The following is a 23920-nucleotide window of genomic DNA, read 5'->3' on the forward strand; positions in this document are numbered from 1 at the left end:
AGACAGACAACAGATGGTTAGAGAGGATCAGTCTTCAACATGAGACAGACAACAGCAGGATAGAGGATCAGTCTTCTACATGAGACAGACAACAGAAGGATAGAGAGGATCAGTCTTCTACATGAGACAGACATCAGATGGTTAGAGAGGATCAGTCTTCTACATGAGACAGACAACAGAAGGATAGAGGCTCAGTCTTCTACATGAGACAGACAACAGAAGGATAGAGGATCAGTCTTCTACATGAGACAGACAACAGAAGGATAGAGGTATAATTATTAGTGACATCACCCATGTGAAACACACCCTACTGAGAAATAGTAGGCTATACAGAAGCCATCGTAAATCAACATTGTATATGATATCTTCCGGTTGTCTAATGTGTTATAAGCTGCACAAACCATTGCACAAACCATCCTAAGGTTTAACAGATATACATTGCTCACCTTCTTCTCCACAGTGGCGGTGGGCTCAGGAGTCTCAGAGACGTCTCCCAGTCCAGGATCAACGTGTTTTAACCCTTCCCCTTTCTTTGGTGTGGGATTAATCATCTGCATTAAAATGTCCTGCTCTGCCTTGTCTGACGGTTTGATGGCCTGGTCTGTCCCGCCCGACACAGAATCACCAACCTCGGCCTTCTCCATCTCCAACACATCGCCGTGGATACCAAACTGGGTGGGGTCGGGCATGTTACCCAAGATGTCTGTCACCTTCATGTTCTTGGCTCCTTCAAATCAAATCAAACTTTATTTAAAAACATTGCAACACACTTATGCGTAGCCAAAAAACAATAATGTGAAAGAGCAAAAATAAATGAAATAGGCAAAATAGGAAATAATAATTCAAAGAAGATTAAAAAAAAGATCCCACCTTCGACGAGCCCGCCTCCGAACATGGACGACCAGATGAGGTGGAAGAATCCGAAGATGAGGCTGTAGATCCCCTTGAAGAACCCTGTGAAGAGCGTCCAGAAGAAGGAGAAGAACCCAACGGTCATCTCCTTCAAGCTCAGCTTCTTGGTCTTCTTGAACTGCTTCTTGAGGATCTTGAAGGTCAGCATCTGTCTGAAGTTGGAGATCTTCTTCTTGGCGGAGATGCAGGCCATGGTGAAAGCCGAGGAAGCCTCCAGCTCGCTATTCTCCTCTTCCTCTGCAAGCTCTTCTAACAAGTTGTGCACCTCCTCCTCTTCCTCTTCCTGGCGCTCCACCACGTCGGGCTCCGAGATCTGAGACGCCAGCTGCATCTCAAAGATTGTATCTTCGCAGAAGTTCACAAACATCTCCATCTTCTCGCTTTCTCCCCCCTCGTTGACCACATCAAAGATGAACTGTCTCTTGGACTCTTTGACCTGTGGCTTCTCCCATTGTGTACGACTGGACTCGCTGATCTCAAAGTAGACCCTCTCGATGCGCTTCCCTCCGCCCATGATCTCGATGCGGCCCAGGTACGGCTCGAAGTAGTTCAGCACGCTCTCAGCTGGTTCCAGGAAGGTGGCCAGACGGGGGTCATGAGGCATGTGCTCAGAGAGGTTGGTGAGCAGCACGGCTACGTTGAAGCCGATGTCTTTGGCCGGCTCGTGGAACCGCTCCACAAACTCCTCGTAGTTGAACATGTCGTTTTCGTCGGCCTCGGTGCAGGAGAGGAGGAACTCAATCTCCGACTGGGTGTACTGCTTCTGGTTCTCCATGGACTTCTGGAAATCTTTTTTGGAGATGATCCCCTTGTTCTCGGGGTCGTACTCCCTGAAGTTGTCAGAGGTGGTCAGGTCCTTGATCTTGAGGAACATGTCGAAGAACTTGAGGATCATCTCGACGTTGCTGGAGGACTCCACCAGAGTGTCCACCATCTGCTTTCCAATCGTTCCATTCACCACGTTGCCTAGGAGACATCACATAAGACTGGGAATCAATGTCATGTCATATTTACATTCTTACTTACTTGAATTTACATTCTTACTTTACTTTACATTCTTACTTTAATTTAAAATCTTACTTTACTTTACATTCCTTACTTACTTGAATTTACATTCTTAATTTACTTTACATTCTTACTTACTTTAATTTACAATCTTACTTTACTTTACATTCTTACTTACTTGAATTTACATTGTTACTTTACTTTACATTCTTACTTACTTTACTTTCTTACTTACTTTACATTCTTACTTACTTTAATTTACATTCTTACTTTAATTTACATTCTTACTTACAAACTTACTCTTACTTTCTTCCTTGTTCATATTCACACAATCTAATCAAATTGTATTGGTCACATACACATGGTTAGCAGAGGTTAATGCGAGTGTAGAGAAATGCTTGTACTTCCAGTTCCGACAGTGCAGCAGTATCTAGCAAGTGATATCTAACAGTTTCACAACATTTACCCAATACACACAAATCCAATTTCACAACCTATACCCAATACACACACATCCAATACACATAGATCCAATTTCACAACCTATACCCAATACACACAAATCCAATTTCCCAACCTATACCCAATACACACAAATCCAATTTCACAACCTATACCCAATACACACAAATCCAATGTCACAACATTTACCCAATACACACAAATCCAATGTCACAACATTTACCCAATACACACAAATCCAATGTCACAACATTTACCCAATACACACAAATCCAATGTCACAACATTTACCCAATACACACAAATCCAATGTCACAACATTTACCCAATACACACAAATCCAATGTCACAACATTTACCCAATACACACAAATCCAATGTCACAACATTTACCCAATACACACAAATCCAATGTCACAACATTTACCCAATACACACAAATCCAATGTCACAACATTTACCCAATACACACAAATCCAATGTCACAACATTTACCCAATACACACAAATCCAATGTCACAACATTTACCCAATACACACAAATCCAATGTCACAACATTTACCCAATACACACAAATCCAATGTCACAACATTTACCCAATACACACAAATCTAAGTAAAGGAATGGGGTTAAGAATAGAACTTGTATTATGTGGATACCTACAGAATGCACCATTACTGCTATGTGTAAATTATTGACTATATGGTGTAAATATATATGTTCAAATAAATGCTTGTGTGGTGACCGTAACCTACAACGTCTTAGATAAAGTCCTATTTTAGTGAATCTGTAGTAGGTTCTTACCCTCGAGCAGTGACAGCATCATCACCACCATGTCCTGCTGAAGATCCATCAACTCCTTGAGCAGCTCAATCTGACACGAGTCCTAAAGGAGCACCGGCCATCAGAAGAACTCCATTAACACTATACTACGATTCATTTATTAGTATGAATGACTATTTATTCATTTGTATTTATTAGTACTTAATAATAAAATAAATAAATCATAATACAATGTATTTATAAAGCATTTTTCAATCTCAATAATGCGTACAATACAAAGTTGGCGTGCATTAAAAATACACAACCAAAACAAAATCATTCAACACAGATTCATTTCATAATCTAATGTTAGAGGGATTTTACAGGCCTAATCTAGGAAGACAGCATCCGCATTCCTCTGGACGACAGAACGAAAAGCTAAATCTACTATTGAGCGCAACTATTACTACAAGCCAGAATAAACTAGGATATATATTAGACAAGTTTTTTATACAACAGACCATTTCACTGAGACGTGGACAGTTCTAAACAGTGTCTGTCACATGGTCAGACAGTTCTAAACAGTGTCACATGGTCAGACAGTTCTAAACAGTGTCACATGGTCAGACAGTTCTAAACAGTGTCACATGGTCAGACAGTTCTAAACAGTGTCACATGGTCAGACAGTTCTAAACAGTGTCACAATGGTCAGACAGTTCTAAACAGTGTCACATGGTCAGACAGTTCTAAACAGTGTCACAATGGGCAGACAGTTCTAAACAGTGTCACAATGGTCAGACAGTTCTAAACAGTGTCACAATGGTCAGACAGTTCTAAACAGTGTCACAATGGTCAGACAGTTCTAAACAGTGTCACAATGGTCAGACAGTTCTAAACAGTGTCACAATGGTCAGACAGTTCTAAACAGTGTCACAATGGTCAGACAGTTCTAAACAGTGTCACAATGGTCAGACAGTTCTAAACAGTGTCACAATGGTCAGACAGTTCTAAACAGTGTCACAATGGTCAGAGAACAGTAGTCAAAGACAGTAGACAAGTGGTGGTTAAACCCCTTTACATTGTAATGTCCTTAAATGGTTGACTGTGTAACTGTGTTCATGGTTATTGGGGTAAAGCTCCTGCTGAAATGCCCTTTTTATTGCAGGATATAGGCATTAATACATACCGTTTTTAAATGTTAATAAAAATGTAAACCTTAATTTACCAGATAAGTTGAGTGAGAACATATTCTCATTTACAGCAATGAACTGGGGAAAAATGGCTTTACATCTAATGGCCTGCTTATTGATGTTGAGGATGTTTGGTGCGGTCCTGTGTGGGTGAATCCTATACTCTGAGGCTATTTAAGTGTAGTAGTAAGTAAGCCTTGAGCTACAACGGCCCCCAGGGCAGGAACCAATCTCCTGTTTCTGTAGTGAGAGGCAGCTTGATGTACAAGTACATCCCCTGAATAGTCTATTGAAATGTGAGTGATTTTCATAAGATCAGTGACTGATTGGAGAGGCGATGGAGACGACAGTGAGCGTTGACTGACAGGAAGCAGAGGGACACTGCTGCCTATAGATAGACACTGACTGCAACTCCAGGACAGCAGGGTAGCTCGCAGGACGCTGGACTGGGCCAGTAGTTTACTGTTTTATTTTACTCACTTTACTGGAATGGTTGGTGCAGCACTGAGGACACCTAGTTACCTGGGACAGCTTCATCTGCATGTTGGCAAACACATGCAGGAATCCCACCACTGCATCCCACAGTCTGCTGTGGGCCAGACTCTGCTGGTTCCCAATACATGGCCCCTGGGACGGGCAGATGGGGAGAGAGGAAGGTGGGAGGAGGGGGAGCGGGAGGAAGGTGGGGGAGAGGGAGGGAGGGAGGGGGAGGAGGGGGGAGGGAGGGAGGGAGGGAGGGGGGAGGGGGAGAGGGAGGGAGGGAGGGAGGGGGGGGAGGAGGGGGAGGAGGGGGAGAGGGAGGGAGGGGGGAGGGAGGGGGGAGGGAGGGAGGGAGGGAGGGAGGGAGGGAGGGAGGGAGGGAGGGAGGGAGGGAGGGAGGGAGGGAGGGAGGGAGGGAGGGAAGGAAGAAGACAATAATCAAATACAAAAAGCACACAAAAATAGAGTGAATATTTATAAAGATCACACCAATAAAAAACATGTCAGTAAGTATCATAAAATAAAAAAATATCACGTTTGAGACGAAAGAGTGAATATAGGCTAAATGTAGAAACCCAATAAAAACACAAGGGGACAGGTCTTACCTGGATGTACTCAGTGAGCGAGTTGAAGATCTGCTTCGCGACAGCTAAGGCTTTGGAGAAGTTGACCTGCCCTGCCTCGTCGATAATGTCTTTCCCAGAATAATACCAGTAGAAGTCACTGATAGATTCCTACAGAGAAGGATTTTACTATATCAATGTGTTGGTGAAAACATGTCACATGCTCCTTTTTAGTGAGTGGTAGTGTGTGTGTGTGTGTGTGTGTGTGTGTGTGGGTGGTGGAGGGGGTTACAAGCACAAAATATCAGAATGTGTGTTTATAAATATGGTTTATGTCGTGAAGACAAAATACCTGAATGTGTGTGTGTGTGTGTGTGTGTGTGTTTGTGGTTTAGGGAGACAAAATACCTGAATGTGTGTGTGTGTGTGTGTGTATGTGGTTTAGGGAGACAAAATACCTGAATGTGTGTGTGTGTGTGTGTGTGTGTGTTTGTGGTTTAGGGAGACAAAATACCTGAATGTGTGTGTGTGTGTGTATGTGGTTTAGGGAGACAAAATAGCTGAATGTGTGTGTGTGTGTGTATGTGGTTTAGGGAGACAAAATAGCTGAATGTGTGTGTGTGTGAGTGTGTATCACCTGAAGGCGTAGCAGGTAGTCCACTGTGCTGATGATAATGTTGACTGTCAACGTGTTTCCTGTTTGTGTTCTCAGGAAGTTTTGGAAATCTGTGAAGAACAAATTGAGCTTTTGGGATAATGTGGTTAATTTGATAATTGTGATAATGTGGAGTGTAGCAACCTATCATGAGTTATGGTTAAGTTAGCTAACATGGAAATGGTACTTTCACCACCTAAACGAAAGAGCGGATCAGATCATTTTGTGATTACATTTTTTTTGACATCTGGTCCAAATTGATACCAAAAACATAAATAAAATCACATTTGTTTTAATAGTCCTTTATACAAGTTCTCACCCCCATTGTGCCCCTCACAGAGCAGTTGCAAAAACCGGAAGAGATCTTTGGTGAAGTCATCATTCGTCAGAACTTTGGAACCTTGGGGAGGGGACAGAAGTAGGTGAAGACTGCTCTCCAAAACAACAGGAAAAACAATGGCCGAATCCTACCTGGAGATCCGCGAGCAACTAGAGTACATGATATAGGCGAAAGTCTGAGTTAGGCTCGTGGATGTCAAGTTAGGATCGTGCCCTTGCTCACTCGGCACCCATCACTCTTAGACAGGCACGTGACAAGCACAGATACAGAGTCTGTGTTGTTCACAAAACCTTTGGACACGTTTAGAAGTCCAGGGACTTCAGATAACAGCTGCATCCAAAGTGCTCATTTTTGAAAAATGCTCTGAAATGAATTAGAATTGAAATGAATATGGTGAAACACCAGGACATTTCAGGAAGCTGGGGAATAGCCAGATAACTTTCACATATACCCTATAGTCTTAGAACAAGACAACACATGGTAGGGAATGTTTATTTTTTTAAAGAATCAGAACAGAAAGGTGGAACACTAGAATTAGAATCAGAACAGAAAGGTGGAACACTAGAATTAGAATCAGAACAGAAAGGTGGAACACTAGAATTAGAATCAGAACAGAAAGGTGGAACACTAGAATTAGAATCAGAACAGAAAGGTGGAACACTAGAATTAGAATCAGCAAGCGATTCCATTCCATAGTTCTTGACAAATGTGGGAAGAACTGAATTCAATTTCTAAAGCAGCAAATATCATCCATGTGAAAGTTAAACATGAAACCAGCTTTGTGAAATAGGCCCAAAGTCCAAAGCACATCAAAGCTTTGCTTCAGCTGTGGACAAGTCTATAAATCATAGGTTAAACCCTTGGACAGAATATTGATAGCCTTTATAGGAGTATCATTAGTAGAATATAGATTAGTGATATAGAATAACATAAAGAAAAGCTAACAATTACCACTATTAACAGGAGTTAACAAAGTAAACCTTTAGTTTTATGTCTCCATTCAACACATGCATATGTATGAATGGACCTCCCTGCAGACCAAAGCAATAGATTAATGCTTCCAGGTCATGTGAGGGTCAAATGAGGCAGGGAGGTGAAGGTGAGAGAGAAGGACTACAATATGGTGATGGAATTCAAGATGTTAGCATGGCGCTTGGGAGCATCTGAATTGTCTATTTACCCCGCTCACTGCCGACTGCCATCGATGAGTTTTAATGAGAGGAGAGGACAAACAAACGAACAAAGCAGATGTAAGCAAGTGAAGACATTGAATTTCAAAAAGGAGAAGAAAAAGAAAAATGTAAAAACCTCATTATAGGTGAGGAGACAAGGGCATGCTGTTTAAAGGGAAGGTTTTAACCTCATTATAGGTGAGGAGACAAGGGTATGCTGTTTAAAGGGAAGGTTTTTAACCTCATTATAGGTGAGGAGACAAGGGCATGCTGTTTAAAGGGAAGGTTTTTAACCTCATTATAGGTGAGGAGACAAGGGCATGCTGTTTAAAGGGAAGGTTTTTAACCTCATTATAGGTGAGGAGACAAGGGCATGCTGTTTAAAGGGAAGGTTTTTAACCTCATTATAGGTGAGGAGACAAGGGCATGCTGTTTAAAGGGAAGGTTTTAACCTCATTATAGGTGAGGAGACAAGGGCATCCTGTTTAAAGGTAAGGTTTTAACCTCATTATAGGTGAGGAGACAAGGGCATGCTGTTTAAAGGTAAGGTTTTTAACCTCATTATAGGTGATGAGACAAGGGCATGCTGTTTAAAGGGAAGGTTTTTAACCTCATTATAGGTGAGGAGACAAGGGCATGCTGTTTAAAGGGAAGGTTTTTAACCTCATTATAGGTGAGGAGACAAGGGCATGCTGTTTAAAGGGAAGGTTTTTAACCTCATTATAGGTGAGGAGACAAGGGCATCCTGTTTAAAGGTAAGGTTTTAACCTCATTATAGGTGAGGAGACAAGGGCATGCTGTTTAAAGGTAAGGTTTTTAACCTCATTATAGGTGAGGAGACAAGGGCATGCTGTTTAAAGGGAAGGTTTTAACCTCATTATAGGTGAGGAGACAAGGGCATGCTGTTTAAAGGGAAGGGTTTTAACCTCATTATAGGCGAGGAGACAAGGGCATCCTGTTTAAAGGGAAGGTTTTTAACCTCATAGGTGAGGAGACAGGAGCATCCTGTTTAAAGGTAAGGTTTTTAACCTCATTATAGGTGAGGAGACAAGGGCATGCTGTTTAAAGGGAAGGTTTTAACCTCATTATAGGTGAGGAGACAAGGGCATGCTGTTTAAAGGGAAGGTTTTTAACCTCATTAGGTGATTGACTGGTAACATAACCGAATACAAACAGTGCAGCTATTCCCTCCGCAAGGCTATCAAACAAGCTAAGCGCCAGTACAGAGACAAAGTAGAATCTCAATTCAACGGCTCAGACACAAGAGGTATGTGGCAGGGTCTACAGTCAATCACGGACTACAAGAAGAAAACCAGCCCAGTCACGGACCAGGATGTCTTGCTCCCAGGCAGACTAAATAACTTTTTTGCCCGCTTTGAGGACAATACAGTGCCACTGACACGGCCTGCAACGAAAACATGTGGACTCTCCTTCACTGCAGCCGAGGTGAGTAAGACATTTAAACGTGTTAACCCTCGCAAGGCTGCAGGCCCAGACGGCATCCCCAGCCGCGCCCTTAGAGCATGCGCAGACCAGCTGGCCGGTGTGTTTACGGACATATTCAATCAATCCCTATACCAGTCTGCTGTTCCCACATGCTTCAAGAGGGCCACCATTGTTCCTGTTCCCAAGAAAGCTAAGGTAACTGAGCTAAACGACTACCGCCCCGTAGCACTCACTTCCGTCATCATGAAGTGCTTTGAGAGACTAGTCAAGGACCATATCACCTCCACCCTACCTGACACCCTAGACCCACTCCAATTTGCTTACCGCCCAAATAGGTCCACAGACGATGCAATCTCAACCACACTGCACACTGCCCTAACCCATCTGGACAAGAGGAATACCTATGTGAGAATGCTGTTCATCGACTACAGCTCGGCATTCAACACCATAGTACCCTCCAAGCTCGTCATCAAGCTCGAGACCCTGGGTCTCGACCCCGCCCTGTGCAACTGGGTACTGGACTTCCTGACGGGCCACCCCAGGTGGTGAGGGTAGGCAACAACATCTCCACCCCGCTGATCCTCAACACTGGGGCCCCACAAGGGTGCGTTCTGAGCCCTCTCCTGTACTCCCTGTTCACCCACGACTGCGTGGACACGCACGCCTCCAACTCAATCATCAAGTTTGCGGACGACACAACAGTGGTAGGCTTGATTACCAACAACGACGAGACGGCCTACAGGGAGGAGGTGAGGGCCCTCGGAGTGTGGTGTCAGGAAAATAACCTCACACTCAGCGTCAACAAAACTAAGGAGATGATTGTGGACTTCAGGAAACAGCAGAGGGAACACCCCCCCTATCCACATCGATGGAACAGTAGTGGAGAGGGTAGCAAGTTTTAAGTTCCTTGGCATACACATCACAGACAAACTGAATTGGTCCACTCACACAGACAGCATTGTGAAGAAGGCGCAGCAGCGCCTCTTCAACCTCAGGAGGCTGAAGAAATTCGGCTTGTCACCAAAAGCACTCACAAACTTCTACAGATGCACAATCGAGAGCATCCTGGCGGGCTGCATCACCGCCTGGTACGGCAACTGCTCCACCCACAACCGTAAGGCTCTCCAGAGGGTAGTGAGGTCTGCACAACGCATCACCGGGGGCAAACTACCTGCCCTCCAGGACACCTACACCACCCGATGTTACAGGAAGGCCATAAAGATCATCAAGGACAACAACCACCCGAGCCACTGCCTGTTCACCCCGCTATCATCCAGAAGGCGAGGTCAGTACAGGTGCATCAAAGCTGGGACCGAGAGACTGAAAAACAGCTTCTATCTCAAGGCCATCAGACTGTTAAACAACCACCGCTAACATTGAGTGGCTGCTGCCAACACACTGACACTGACACTGACTCAACTCCAGCCACTTTAATAATGGGAATTGATGGGAAATGATGTAAAATATATCACTAGCCACTTTAAACAATGCTACCTAATATAATGTTACATACCCTACATTATTCATCTCATATGCATACGTATATACTGTACTCTATATCATCTACTGCATCCTTATGTAATACATGTATCACTAGCCACTTTAACTATGCCACTTTGTTTACATACTCATCTCATATGTATATACTGTACTCGATATCAGCTACTGTATCTTGCCTATGCTGCTCAGTACCATCACTCATTCATATATCCTCATGTACATATTCTTTATCCCAAAACACTGTGTATAAGACAGTAGTTTTGAAATTGTTAGTTAGATTACTTGTTGGTTATTACTGCATTGTCGGAACTAGAAGCACAAGCATTTCGCTACACTCGTATTAACATCTGCTAACCATGTGTATGTGACAAATAACATTTGATTTGATTTGATTTTTGAGGAGACAAGGGCATGCTGTTTAAAGGGAAGGTTTTTAACCTCATAGGTGAGGAGACAGGAGCATCCTGTTTAAAGGGAAGGTTTTTAACCTCATTATAGGTGAGGAGACAAGGGCATCCTGTTTAAAGGAAGGTTTTTAACCTCATTATAGGTGAGGAGACAAGGGCATGCTGTTTAAAGGGAAGGTTTTTAACCTCATTATAGGTGAGGAGACAAGGGCATGCTGTTTAAAGGGAAGGTTTTAACCTCATTATAGGTGAGGAGACAGGAGCATCCTGTTTAAAGGGAAGGTTTTTAACCTCATAGGTGAGGAGACAGGGCATCCTGTTTAAAGGAAGGTTTTTAACCTCATTATAGGTGAGGAGACAAGGGCATCCTGTTTAAAGGAAGGTTTTTAACCTCATTATAGGTGAGGAGACAAGGGCATCCTGTTTAAAGGGAAGGTTTTTAACCTCATTATAGGTGAGGAGACAAGGGCATGCTGTTTAAAGGAAGGTTTTTAACCTCATTATAGGTGAGGAGACAAGGGCATCCTGTTTAAAGGGAAGGTTTTTAACCTCATTATAGGTGAGGAGACAAGGGCATCCTGTTTAAAGGGAAGGTTTTTAACCTCATTATAGGTGAGGAGACAAGGGCATGCTGTTTAAAGGAAGGTTTTTAACCTCATTATAGGTGAGGAGACAAGGGCATCCTGTTTAAAGGGAAGGTTTTTAACCTCATTATAGGTGAGGAGACAAGGGCATGCTGTTTAAAGGAAGGTTTTTAAGGCTTGATGATAATTAGCGTGTACTTAGTACATAGGGTGTTATTGTCGTTAACCTTTCAGTACTGAAGGATGTGTTAGGGGAAAGTGTGTGTGTGTGTGTGTGTGCATTAGGTGTGTGGGGGGAGGTGTGTGTGTGTATTAGGTGTGTGGGGGAGGTGTGTGTGTATTGGGTGTGTGGGGGTGGTGTGTGTGCGTGTCTACTAGGTGTGTGGGGGAGGTGTGTGTGTGTGTGTGTGTATTAGGTGTGTGTGGGGAGGTGTGTATTAGGTGTGTGGGGGAGGTGTGTGTGTGTATTGGGTGTGATGGGGGAGGTGTGTGTGTGTGTGTATTGGGTGTGTTGGTGGAGGTGTGTGTGTGTTGTAATGCAGATGTGACACAAGAGGCTTGTATCTAGTTAATATCTAGTTCATGCTGGGGCGGCAGGTAGCCTAGTGGTTAGAGCAGGTAGCCTAGTGGTTGGAGCAGGTAGCCTAGTGGTTAGAGCAGGTAGCCTAGTGGTTAGAGCAGGTAGCCTAGTGGTTAGAGCAGGTAGCCTAGTGGTTAGAGCAGGTAGCCTAGTGGTTAGAGAAGGTAGCCTAGTGGTTAGAGCAGGTAGTCTAGTGATTAGAGCAGGTAGCCTAGTGGTTAGAGCAGGTAGTCTAGTGATTAGAGCAGGTAGCCTAGTGGTTAGAGCAGGTAGCCTGGTGGTTAGAGCAGGTAGCCTAGTGGTTAGAGCAGGTAGCCTAGTGATTAGAGCAGGTAGCCTGGTGGTTAGAGCGTTGGGCCAGTAACTGAAAGTTGCTGGATCGACTCCCCAAGCTGACAAGGTAGAAATCTGTCCCTGAACAAGGAGGTTAACCTGCTGTTCCCTGATAGGCCGTCATTGTAAATAAGAATTTGTTTTTAACTGACTTGCCTGGTTAAATGAAGGTTACATTTAAAAAATATAAAAAATGCTGAACGATGTCTTAGCCCTACTTCAGGACGGAGGAAACCCCTGCTCTCAAATTAGGAGTAAAAATATCTCTTGGAAAGCTTTTAGTGTATCGTATTGGTACTGAATCAGAACCAGACAACATGAGAAGTATAGATGTTGTCATATACATTGATAACTACTGTACTTACACACAGAAACTGCAGATTAGATTCCTAAACCTGATGAAACCACTGAACAGCTTAGATTCCTAAATCTGATGAAACCACTGAACAGCTTAGATTCCTAAACCTGATGAAACCACCGAATAGCTAGGAGTCCTAAACCTGATGAAACTACTGAACTTGGTCCTCTGCATCCCAAGGGGTGCACGTTTATTTTTTTGACGAAGCACTACACAGCTGAAGAAGTAAGTAAGAACCGGATGCAACAAAAACAAAAATCGCATTACAAGGTCGAATGCAATATTATGTTAATTTTCTATGAGCTTGGGCCATTCATTCAGAAGATAATTTGACACCAACATATAAAACAACAGAAAGGGAGCGATAAGCCAGTGTCATGGTCCAGCATTAGGTCAGTGTCATGGTCCAGCATCAGGCCAGTGTCATGGTCCAGCGTCAGGCCAGTGTCATGGTCCAGCATTAGGCCAGTGTCATGGTCCAGCATTAGGTCAGTGTCAAGGTCTAGCATTAGGCCAATGTCATGGTCCAGCATTAGGCCAGTGTCATGGTCCAGCATTAGGCCAGTATCATGGTCCAGCATTAGGTCAGTGTCATGGTCCAGCATTAGGTCAGTGTCATGGTCCAGCATTAGGTCAGTGTCATGGTCCAGCATTAGGCCAGTATCATGGTCTAGCATTAGGTCAGTGTCATGGTCTAGCATTAGGTCAGTGTCATGGTCCAGCATTAGGCCAGTATCATGGTCCAGCATTAGGCCAGTATCATGGTCTAGCATTAGGTCAGTGTCATGGTCTAGCATTAAGCCAGTGTCATGGTCCAGTATTAGGCCAATGTCATGGTCCAGCATTAGGTCAGTATCAAGGTCTAGCATTAGGCCAGTGTCATGGTCCAGCATTAGGCCAGTGTCATGGTCTAGCATTAGGTCAGTGTCATGGTCTAGCATTAAGCCAATGTCATGGTCTAGCATTAGCCATATGGAAGGAGGTTGGCTTCTTGCTGAGCAGTGAGTGAAAGGTGTGTGTTGATCCCTAATGTTCGAGATTCTCTGAGTCAAGACAACAGCTAACATAGCAGACATCTCTTGGACCTATTTCTGAGAAGAAAAAAAAAGCTGAAATCGAACACTGAAAACTTGGCACTACGTAGACTAGGCTTGGGGACAACTAATGAAAGGAAAGGTGTGATTTTTGTTCTCTTAACAGTTTTCTGAGTAAAGATACTCCGAAGTGTCAAACAGCAACCAAGATAGCGAGACAGCTCACCTACGGCTAAAGGGGAAAAGGAAGCTACACTCAAATGTTGAACTACTTATTAAAGGTTGGGGTCGTGCATCAGCTGGCCATCCTGTCGCTAAACTTACTGGAGCCTTCATCTGTCACCATCCCCAGACCTTCCGCTTTGTTCTGTCTCTCAAAGGCATTCAAGTCCAGGACACTGTGGAGGGTACAGAGATAAGGTACATTGTCAAAGAGAAACACATCAGAACAGGGATAATTAATAAGATTGACATAAACAGTGGTGATAGGACTATGAAGGTCAATGTATTATTGTCATTGGGTATAACCAACATGCTTATCAATAAATTACGATACATTGATTTATCAGAAGTTGATCAGAAGGCTATCATCATTCCCAGGCAGTTCTGAGACGAGGTCTGTACTCTGGGTTATTTGGGTGGCGTAGTCACGGTTACCTGCAGGACTGCATGAGGCCTGACAGACTCTTGAAAAAGCCTGCGTCTCTTTTCTCTTTCAGGTAATCCAGCATTTTCTGCCAAAAACAATGGAATGTAAAACTCACGTTTTCATGCACAGAAAGTCTTGGCAAGACGTGATGATGGAATACTTCTGTTGTAACGATGTATCAAACATACACAGTAATACACTTGTAATAATGTGACGTAGACTAACCTGCTGGACCAGCACGTTGCCTCCGTTGAGGATGGAGATGCCCAGTTTGAGGGTACAGGTCACCATAGGACCTAGTCGACCTGGGGACAGAGAGCAGAACAGAATTGTTCATTTAAAGGCCATTTGGCTTCATCTATACTGCAGCTAAAAGACGCCGATCCTCACCTTTACTGGCGCTGATCATCTGTAGCACCATCTCAGCAGCCCCGCGGGCGTGTAGTCTGGCCTGCTGGTACAAGATCTTCTGCTTCTCCATTTCCTTTTCCTGTGGGCCCAAACACACACACATTGATTAAAAAACGGCTAAACTTTCTTAAATCGATCTATCATCCTGAGGGGAGAAATACATCATCTGCAAAGGAGATGCCTGTGTGATGTGAAACACTTTACATCGTAAAAGAAACTAAAACAATAAATGTTTTGAGGATTTTTACACTGTGAGGATTGTTTTATTTTATTTTTTATAGATTTTTTATTGAATATCCAAAACATACATTATACTTGCAGTGAAGCTGCTCAACAACTACACCACACCAGTCATCCAGCAGACTCCCATTCAGAGCGACACACAGAAGCATCCAGGGTCAATGCCCTGCTCAAAGGCAAGTCGACAGATCTCCCACAAGGCCATAAATGGGGACCCGAACACTCCAAGATCCCCCCACAGTTCTTCAAGAGCTGTCCCTCAACCATCCGAGACCCCTCCCACAGCCATCCGAGACCCCTCCCACAACCATCCGAGACCCCTCCCACAGCCATCCGAGACCCCTCCCACAGCCATCCGAGACCCCTCCCACAGCCATCCGAGACCCCTCCCACAACCATCCGAGACCCCTCCCACAACCATCCGAGACCCCTCCCACAACCATCCGAGACCCCTCCCACAACCATCCGAGACCCCTCCCACAGCCCCCACCACCCGCACAAGAAAAAAATATATCAATTGTAATAATTCCATTCCTCACCCCCAAGAACCCCCCCAATGCACCAACAACCAAGAAAATAACAAAAGAGAAAAAAGAAAAACAATGCAAAAAACAAAGGACATCAAGGACAACTAAAATCATAACAGCAAGGTCAACTCTATATGTTTGAGTGCATGTCTGACATGTATGTGTGTCCATCTATGTGTGCATTTGAATGAGAGTGTGTGTATATGAATATGTACAAACACCTGCACGGCATCAGCCTCAGGCAAACCGCCATTAGCTTTAAAAACACTGCCCCTCAGTGTCATTCAAACATACTTTTTATTATGTTTTATTTTGACTTCATGTTTTTACACGTTTATTTTTGACCATCATTCTATCCCCCGCCCAGCAACTCCACTCCCACTTGTCTCCAATTCCACTACCCTCAGCTTCCCTCAGCCCATCCCATCTATCTCTGCTGGCCACCCTCTTCGGATTTCTACGCAACATATATCTTTCAACTATGCTGTGATGTTTAATGTACAATTTCAATCTATCTAATTGAATAGAATCCACAGATTGCGAGTAGAAGATAAATACTTTTACTAAGAGTATTAGTATATTAGTAATTGACTGACCCGGTCTCTTCCAATCTTCCATCATATTTATAGTGTCAAATTTAGATCAAAGTTTTGCATTTTCAGCCATTCCTGAACCTGAGACTAGAAACAGGCTACCTGATGATTCGATGATTTTATGCCTTAAATATTCAACATTTTGTTGGTGGCAAGAATTCTATATAATAATTTTTGCTGAAAAGCACAAGTCTTGAAATCTTGAATCTTGCGTCGTTTTATATATCAACTCATACACCCTGTACCATGGAATCGGTACATCAAAAATCTCTTTCCAACTATTTTGCAATCTGTATGGCACAGTTGTCAACGTCCTGGTCCTCAAATGAAACTGGTATAATTTCCTATTTATTCCATTTTTATTTTTGATCCTTTATATTGGGCAGACAGACCAGTTCCCTTCCTCCACCCGCTGCCACCTGCCTGCTCCATTTTTGGGGTAATGCTGTAATCAATTGGTTGTACTCAAAAAAATGAGCAGACCTTCCCGTACTATTCTGATAACTCCATGAAAGACATAACTCTACCATTCCAATTTACAATATAATTTAAGAACAAAATACCCTTTTCCAACATCTTTCCCATACATACAGGTATTTTATCAACCAGCACATATGAGTTCAGCCATAATATTTGTTCTATATTTTCAGGAGGATGAAATTGAAGCCAGATCTGCAATGCTTGTTTAAAAAAGAGATACTTTGAAAAAACGTATCATTTTCAATTAATCGAAAATGAGATATGGAAATCTGCACAAAGGCAAAAAGGCAATTTTTAAACAATGGATTAATTTTTCTTAGTAATCTACTTGAGAACCATTTGAACCAGGGTTCAAGTTAAACTTTTGAATAAGTGAAGCATTTAGAGAGAGGTTTTGTGCTTTTATATTTAATAATCTCAACCCACCCAATTCATATTCATTATATAGAGATGCACGCTTTATTTTGTCTGGTTTAGCGTCCCAGATAAAGCAAAACATTTTTTGCTCATATGATTTGAAAAACAAATCATCAGGAGTAGGCAGCGCCATAAGTAAGTGAGTAAACTGAGATATGACTAAGGAGTTAATCGGGGCAATTTTTCCATAAATAGACAGGTATGTACCTCTCCATGGTTGCAGGATCTTGTCTATTTTTACAAGTTTTCTATTAAAATTCATTGTGGAGAGCTCATTTATATATTTTGTGATATGAATACCAAGTATGTCTACTTCACCATCAGCCCATTTTATAGGTAAACTGCAGGGCAATGTAAAAGTTGTATTTTTTAAAGATCCAATACATTATATTGTACACTTTAAAAAAATATTGTGCATCATAATTAGGTTTTAGAGTAGAGAGTCCAGAAAAGTTATCTAGATCTTCAATGAGACATTGCAGGGATCTAGCTAGCAGATTAAATATAAAACTTGAGTCATCGGCATACATGGACACCTTTGTTTTTCTAATCCTCTAATGTTGTTAATGGATCTGATTTTAATAGCTAGCATTTCGATGGCCATAACGAATAGATACGGTGACAGCGGACACCCTTGTTTAACTCCTCTTGACAATTCAAAACTCTGAGAAGTAGCCGCTAATTTATTATTTCACACCTAAAGTTGCTATACATTACTTTGACCCATTTTACAAGAGATTCACAGAAATTTAAAAAATCCAGGCATTTATAAATCAAATCCAGTCTTAATTTATCAAAGGCCTTTTCTAAATCCACTATAAATAACAGGCCTGGCTTCTTAGATGTTTCATGATGTTCTATTATTTCTAGTAGTTGTTGCATATTATCTCCAATGTATTGTCCATATAAAAAACCTGTCTGGTCAGGATGAACAATACCTGGTAAAACCGTTTTAATTTTGAGTCCTATGCATTTCGCTAGTATTTTTGCATAACAAAATTGAAGTGTAAGGGACCTACAGTTTTTTTTTTTAGATAGACTGGATCTTTATATTTTCCACCTGGGTCTTGTTTTAATAATAGTGAAATCAGACCTTCCTGCTGAGTACCTGACAGGCTATCATTTCATTATGAGTAGTTAAAACAATCTAACAATGGAGCTTTTAGTATATCAAAACAGGCTTGAAATACCACCAAGCCCTGGGGTTTTTCCAGACTGAAAGGATTTAATAGCTTCAAAAAGTTCTTCCTCTGTAATTTGGCCTTCACACTGATCTTTCGGGACATTGTAAATGTTTTTATTTATTTTTTGGGAAAGAACTCCTTACTGTAATCTTCATTTAGTGGGAGAGGATGAGATGAAAAAGAGATTAAAATATTTAGATGAGATTAAAATATTTAGCTTCCTCTTTTAACATATAATTCAGAGAATCATAGCTGACTCCGTCTTCAGTAACGAGTTTCTGCAAAATCTTTTTGCTAGCGTTCCTGTGTTGGAGATTCAGGAAGAATTTTGTGAATTTTTCTCCATATTCCATCCAGTTTGCTTTATTTTTGTAATAGATTACATTAGATTGTTCTTGAATAAATTCCTCAAGTTCTTTTTGTTTTTCCTCTAACTTATTTTGTATCTCTGTAGTATCGTTTTTTATTACTATCTACCTGTACTATTAGTTCATGGATTTCCCTTGTTAGTCTTGTCTCTTTAGCCAGAAACTGCTTTTTTTCATCCACTTTTTTTCCCACCAAAATCTCTTTTTCGTCCACTTCCATATTCAAAATGATCCACCTTCCTTACAAATCATTCCTGATTATTTGCACATTCAGATCGACATTTTTGTTAATTAATATCACCACACCTTTTGAGTTCCTTTGTCCAGGACAGAAAATTTCACATTCCTTTTTCAACGCAATTTCATCTAAGGATGTAGAGTGAGTTTCCTGTAAACAGTGTATGCTATATTCCTTTTCTTTTAGCCATGTAAAGACTGATCTTATTTTTTTATAATCTGCTAAACCGTTACAATTATAACTGGCTAAACTTATTTCACCCCTTACCACAACTAGGTACTATTCTCAGTCTAAATTGACCATAATTAGTGCTTGTAAATGACTGCCATAAGTGGTATTATGACGGTCAAAATTAGAGCGTTTAAATGTCTGATGTTAGGAATTCAAGCAATATTTGTTTTATTCCCTTGTCTGTTTGCCTGTGAGCCAATGCCACAGATGTTAGACAATTGAGACAAGATATTATGTGTGTAGTAAATCTGAGTAGGTTGATGTATATGATATTGGATGTGATATAATGAGAGCATGTACAATGTCTGTATAACAGTAAGACTATCATTTGTGATGTCCAAATAAATAATAACCCCAATGTGCATTGTTGAGTGTCTATGTGTGTAACATGTAGTGCATATAGCCTTAATATTCATGACGATAACTGTAATCCATATCGTATCACCATCATAGTGGCATCATAATTACCTGAAAAAACATATCCCAGCATTTCCATAGCAATTGACGTTTCACATGATCATGAGAGACCTTGCATTACTGTAGAGACGGCTTCACTACAGTACAAATGTATCCCGTGCAATATGTTATTATTCCCCAATGTCCCTATTCTGATATCTTCCCCTTGCTGGTTGTAAACATATATAAACATGTAGACAAAGACATAGAAAAGATAGACAAATATCCACTTCATAGTGTTCAGATATTTTTACAGATCCCATACTTTCTTTTTTCGTAACCTGAAGTCCCTGTAGAATTGAGTACAGCCATGGTGTTATGGAGCTGTCTTGGAATAGCTGTCCATTGATAAAGAGTTTGTCCACAATGAGAAAGGCACGCTTACCCCTCTCCCTCTGTTGCCTCTGTACAGGATACAGCCTCTTGCGACGTTCGTTTATCTCCCGTGGAAATTGGTCCCTTAACCTCCCTTCCCCTACTTCTGATCAGCTCCTGTTGTTGGTAGTGTTCAAATTTTGCGATGATTGGTCGGGGACCCTTGGTCTTGTCGCTCCGAGCTCCAAGTCTGTACCCGGTGGAAAGCCACCTTGTTTACAGTCTAGAGGAAGTTTCAAGGTGGATTGCATGAATTCTCTGATCGCGCCCTCTGGATTATCGGATGCGTCCTCAGGAATATCAGAAAATATGAGATTTTCACGCATGCTACGACTTTGTCTAGTAGCGACTCCTTCATCACCCTGTTTTCCCTGAGTAGACAATCCATGTTGGAATCGTGGATTTTTACCTTGGCTCTTAGTGCCTTGTTTTCTCCTTGGAGCTTGAGAATTTCACTCTGGCTGAATCCAAACGTCCCCTCAGCCCTGCTACCTCCTCACACAACTTTTCCAGTCTGCATGGATTCCAGCCAGAGCACAAGCCTCTACTTCAACAGTAAGTAAATCGTCTGTGTCTGTAGATTAATCTGTCTTTCTTTTTTTTTGTCGGGGTAGAGTTATTTTTTGATGTAGCTGGATCTTTCCATGACGGAGTATGTTGTTCCTCCATAGCATAAAGCTGTTGGTACTCGTCGATTTCCCTCAGGACCTCCTCAGTATTCAGGTTGTCTCTTTACTGCCAGTTGTTTACAAACGTTTTTAACAATGCGTCTTTCCCACGACGGCGACCAGTGTTTCTGTAGTACAGCCACCAAGCACTGTTGATTGTTCCCAGCCAAACTAAAAAGTTAGCTAGCTACTAAGAAACCGTCCAGTACACTTTTAAAACAACAAACTTTCCAAAACAACAAACCCGAGCTCTCCTTCGTTCCGCGTTCAACGAGAAGTGACCTGTAAGGTAGGCTAGGCCTAGCCTAAGATGTACTGTTATGGAGTGTAGGCGAGCCTCTCGTGTGAGGATTTTTTTTACATGGCTGAAGTTTCGGTGAGCATGTCTACAGTGACGATGCTTGTCTTTGTTAGGCGGCACAGTAAAGTTGTATTGAGGAGTCAGATATCTATCCAGCCTATAGCCAGGTAACCAAATACTTATTTTCCACCATAATTTGCAAATAAATTCATTAAAAATCCTACAATGTGATTTTCTGGATTTTTTTCCCCATTTTGTCTGTCATAGTTGAAGTGTACCTATGATGAAAATTACAGGCCTCTCTCATCTTTTTAAGTGGGAGAACTTGCCCAATTGGTGGCTGACTAAATACTTTTTTGCCCCACTGTATCTATCCAGCCTATAGCCACAGGCTATTAAAGGTAAGGCTTTAAGCCTGGTGGTCAGTGAAGCGGAATAAAGGGAGACAGATTCAAACCTCAAATGTCTTCTCTTTCCCCTCTTCCTCCTCTTCCTCCTCTTCATCCTCTGCACAACTCTGAGGAGATAGAGGAGGACATGTTAAGAGTTATGACAATGGTCTATTAATTAACTGTATATAAACCCAGTCAGGTTATGAAACCATGTGTTTACACAGGCAGTCCAAAGATGATATTTTGCCACCGATTTGCCTTTTGACCAATCAGATCAGATCTTTTGCCCATAATTGGGCAAAAGATCAGAATTGGGCTGCCAATGTAAACGCAGCCAAAGTGTGCTCAAATTCTCAGTTGCGTACAGTACCTTTGCCATCATGTCTGCATATGCAATATACAGCGGATCTTCTTCCAAGAAACTGTTGAGAATAACATATTATCCAATCATTATCATGTCTTGTATCAAGTCAGTCGAGATAAATAACACAAATAAGTTAAGATCACACAATTATTATCTATTTAAGTAAGATCGGTCGGATAAAACACTTGTTCACTAGGTTGATTAATTGATCTCTCCTACCTTCTCTCTGTCAGGGCGTTGTGGCTGAAGTGAAGGATAAGCTGATGAAGAGGGTCTGGCTTAATCTCAACCTCCTCCTCTTCCTCCTCCTCCACGATCTTCATTGGGGTTTTCTACACAGACGACCCACAAGAGACAGGGGTTATCTCTGTTCTGAACCTGGCCATTCCACTAGAGACTACACCCTGCTGGCTAAAGACAGGGGTTATCTCTGTTCTGAACCTGGCCTTTCCACTAGAGACTACACCCTGCTGGCTAAAGACAGGAGGTTATCTCTGTTCTGAACCTGGCCTTTCCACTAGAGACTACACCCTGCTGGCTAAAGCCAGGGGTTATCTCTGTTCTTCACCTGGCCTTTCCACTAGAGACTACACCCTGCTGGCTAAAGTCAGGGGTTATCGTCTGTTCTTCACCTGGCCTTTCCACTAGAGACTACACCCTGCTGGCTAAAGTCAGGGGTTATCTCTGTTCTGAACCTGGCCTTTCCACTAGAGACTACACCCTGCTGGCTAAAGACAGGGGCTATCTCTGTTCTTCACCTGGCCTTTCCACTAGAGACTACACCCTGCTGACTAAAGTCAGGGGCTATCTCTGTTCTTCACCTGGCCTTTCCACTAGAGACTACACCCTGCTGGCTAAAGACAGGGGCTATCTCTGTTCTTCACCTGGCCTTTCCACTAGAGACTACACCCTGCTGGCTAAAGACAGGGGCTATCTCTGTTCCTAACCTGGCCTTTCCACTAGAGACTACACCCTGCTGGCTAAAGACAGGGGCTATCTCTGTTCCTAACCTGGCCTTTCCACTAGAGACTACACCCTGCTGGCTAAAGACAGGGGTTATCTCTGTTCCTAACCTGGCCTTTCCACTAGAGACTACACCCTGCTGGCTAAAGACAGGGGCTATCTCTGTTCCTAACCTGGCCTTTCCACTAGAGACTACACCCTGCTGGCTAAAGACAGGGGTTATCTCTGTTCTTAACCTGGCCTTTCCACTAGAGACTACACCCTGCTGGCTAAAGACAGGGGTTATCTCTGTTCTTCACCTGGCCTTTCCACTAGAGACTACACCCTGCTGGCTAAAGACAGGGGTTAACGTTGTTCTGAACCTGGCCTTTCCACTAGAGACTACACCCTGCTGGCTAAAGACAGGGGCTATCTCTGTTCCTAACCTGGCCTTTCCACTAGAGACTACATCCTGCTGGCTAATCTTGTCCACCAGCCGGCTCTCTCTGTGAGTCGAACCTTCTGGATTAACAGCACCTCAGAACGGGACTTGACTGGAAGTCTATGGCAGGAGAGGATGAAACAACCGCTGGTTTTAATTGGCTGATCTCTCAGTCCGCCCCCTCGCCTCTACATTGTCGACTTCAAAACGCGAGCAGCACAAGGGATTTAAACAAGCAAGTGAGTTTGTAAAATCTGAAAGTACGCACCTTAGAAATAGTTTTCAACATATAAACATTATAAGCCCAAACTCAGAATCAATTGTGCTGCCCGATGTGATAGAAGATTGATTTCAAATGGGGATTTATTATAATGCAGCTGTAGCAGGCTTGCTCCCTCTCCTGCCTTCATTTTAACCACACCCCTTTCAAGTCCCACTTTGCTGCACAGTGTTACCAAGGAGTGGGGGGGGGTGCATTGTCAGGGGAATTGACCAGGGTATTGTTTAGTAGGGGCACACCGTAACAAAACATTTACGACAGAAAACAAAAAAAGCTGCGTTGTTATTGGTTCAGGTAGTTGCTCACTGTTTCACTCTGTTTCAAAACGTTGTTTCCCTACTGAACAGGACCCAGCAGTGAAACGCATGCAGACAACTATGGTCCAACAGATGCAGCACTAATAAATACAGTATGTGGACGACGACGATGACGATGATGATGATGAATGTGTTACGTCGTCTACTCTTGTACATTCTTCCTCTGACGTGTTTTATGTTGCAGTACTGTGTACACATGTTTACTTCCTTAGAAATGCATTTCAACACCCGTCACAATACTGTATGAATCCAGACGGAGAT

The 23920-nt window shown here is 42.5% G+C and overlaps 1 protein-coding gene across 2 annotated transcripts in view; it reads right to left on the reverse strand.

The window, feature by feature from the left end:
• LOC112249821 (ryanodine receptor 3-like) overlaps positions 1 to 23920 on the reverse strand; it is a 101364-nt gene that overhangs the window by 13480 nt on the left and 63964 nt on the right. For both annotated transcript variants that reach the window (XM_042321431.1, XM_042321430.1), the window contains exons 47-60: positions 21898 to 22010; positions 21685 to 21736; positions 21380 to 21439; positions 14824 to 14923; positions 14659 to 14738; positions 14442 to 14518; positions 14109 to 14182; positions 6350 to 6430; positions 6013 to 6101; positions 5418 to 5546; positions 4855 to 4959; positions 3185 to 3266; positions 871 to 1878; positions 447 to 727 (exon numbers count right to left, since the gene is read on the reverse strand). In XM_042321431.1, coding sequence (XP_042177365.1) covers positions 447 to 727; positions 871 to 1878; positions 3185 to 3266; positions 4855 to 4959; positions 5418 to 5546; positions 6013 to 6101; positions 6350 to 6430; positions 14109 to 14182; positions 14442 to 14518; positions 14659 to 14738; positions 14824 to 14923; positions 21380 to 21439; positions 21685 to 21736; positions 21898 to 22010 — 2331 coding nt within the window. The remainder of the gene's footprint in view (positions 1 to 446; positions 728 to 870; positions 1879 to 3184; positions 3267 to 4854; positions 4960 to 5417; positions 5547 to 6012; positions 6102 to 6349; positions 6431 to 14108; positions 14183 to 14441; positions 14519 to 14658; positions 14739 to 14823; positions 14924 to 21379; positions 21440 to 21684; positions 21737 to 21897; positions 22011 to 23920) is intronic.

This window comes from Oncorhynchus tshawytscha, linkage group LG05 (assembly GCF_018296145.1).
Source record: "Oncorhynchus tshawytscha isolate Ot180627B linkage group LG05, Otsh_v2.0, whole genome shotgun sequence".
NCBI classification, from domain to species: domain Eukaryota; kingdom Metazoa; phylum Chordata; class Actinopteri; order Salmoniformes; family Salmonidae; genus Oncorhynchus; species Oncorhynchus tshawytscha.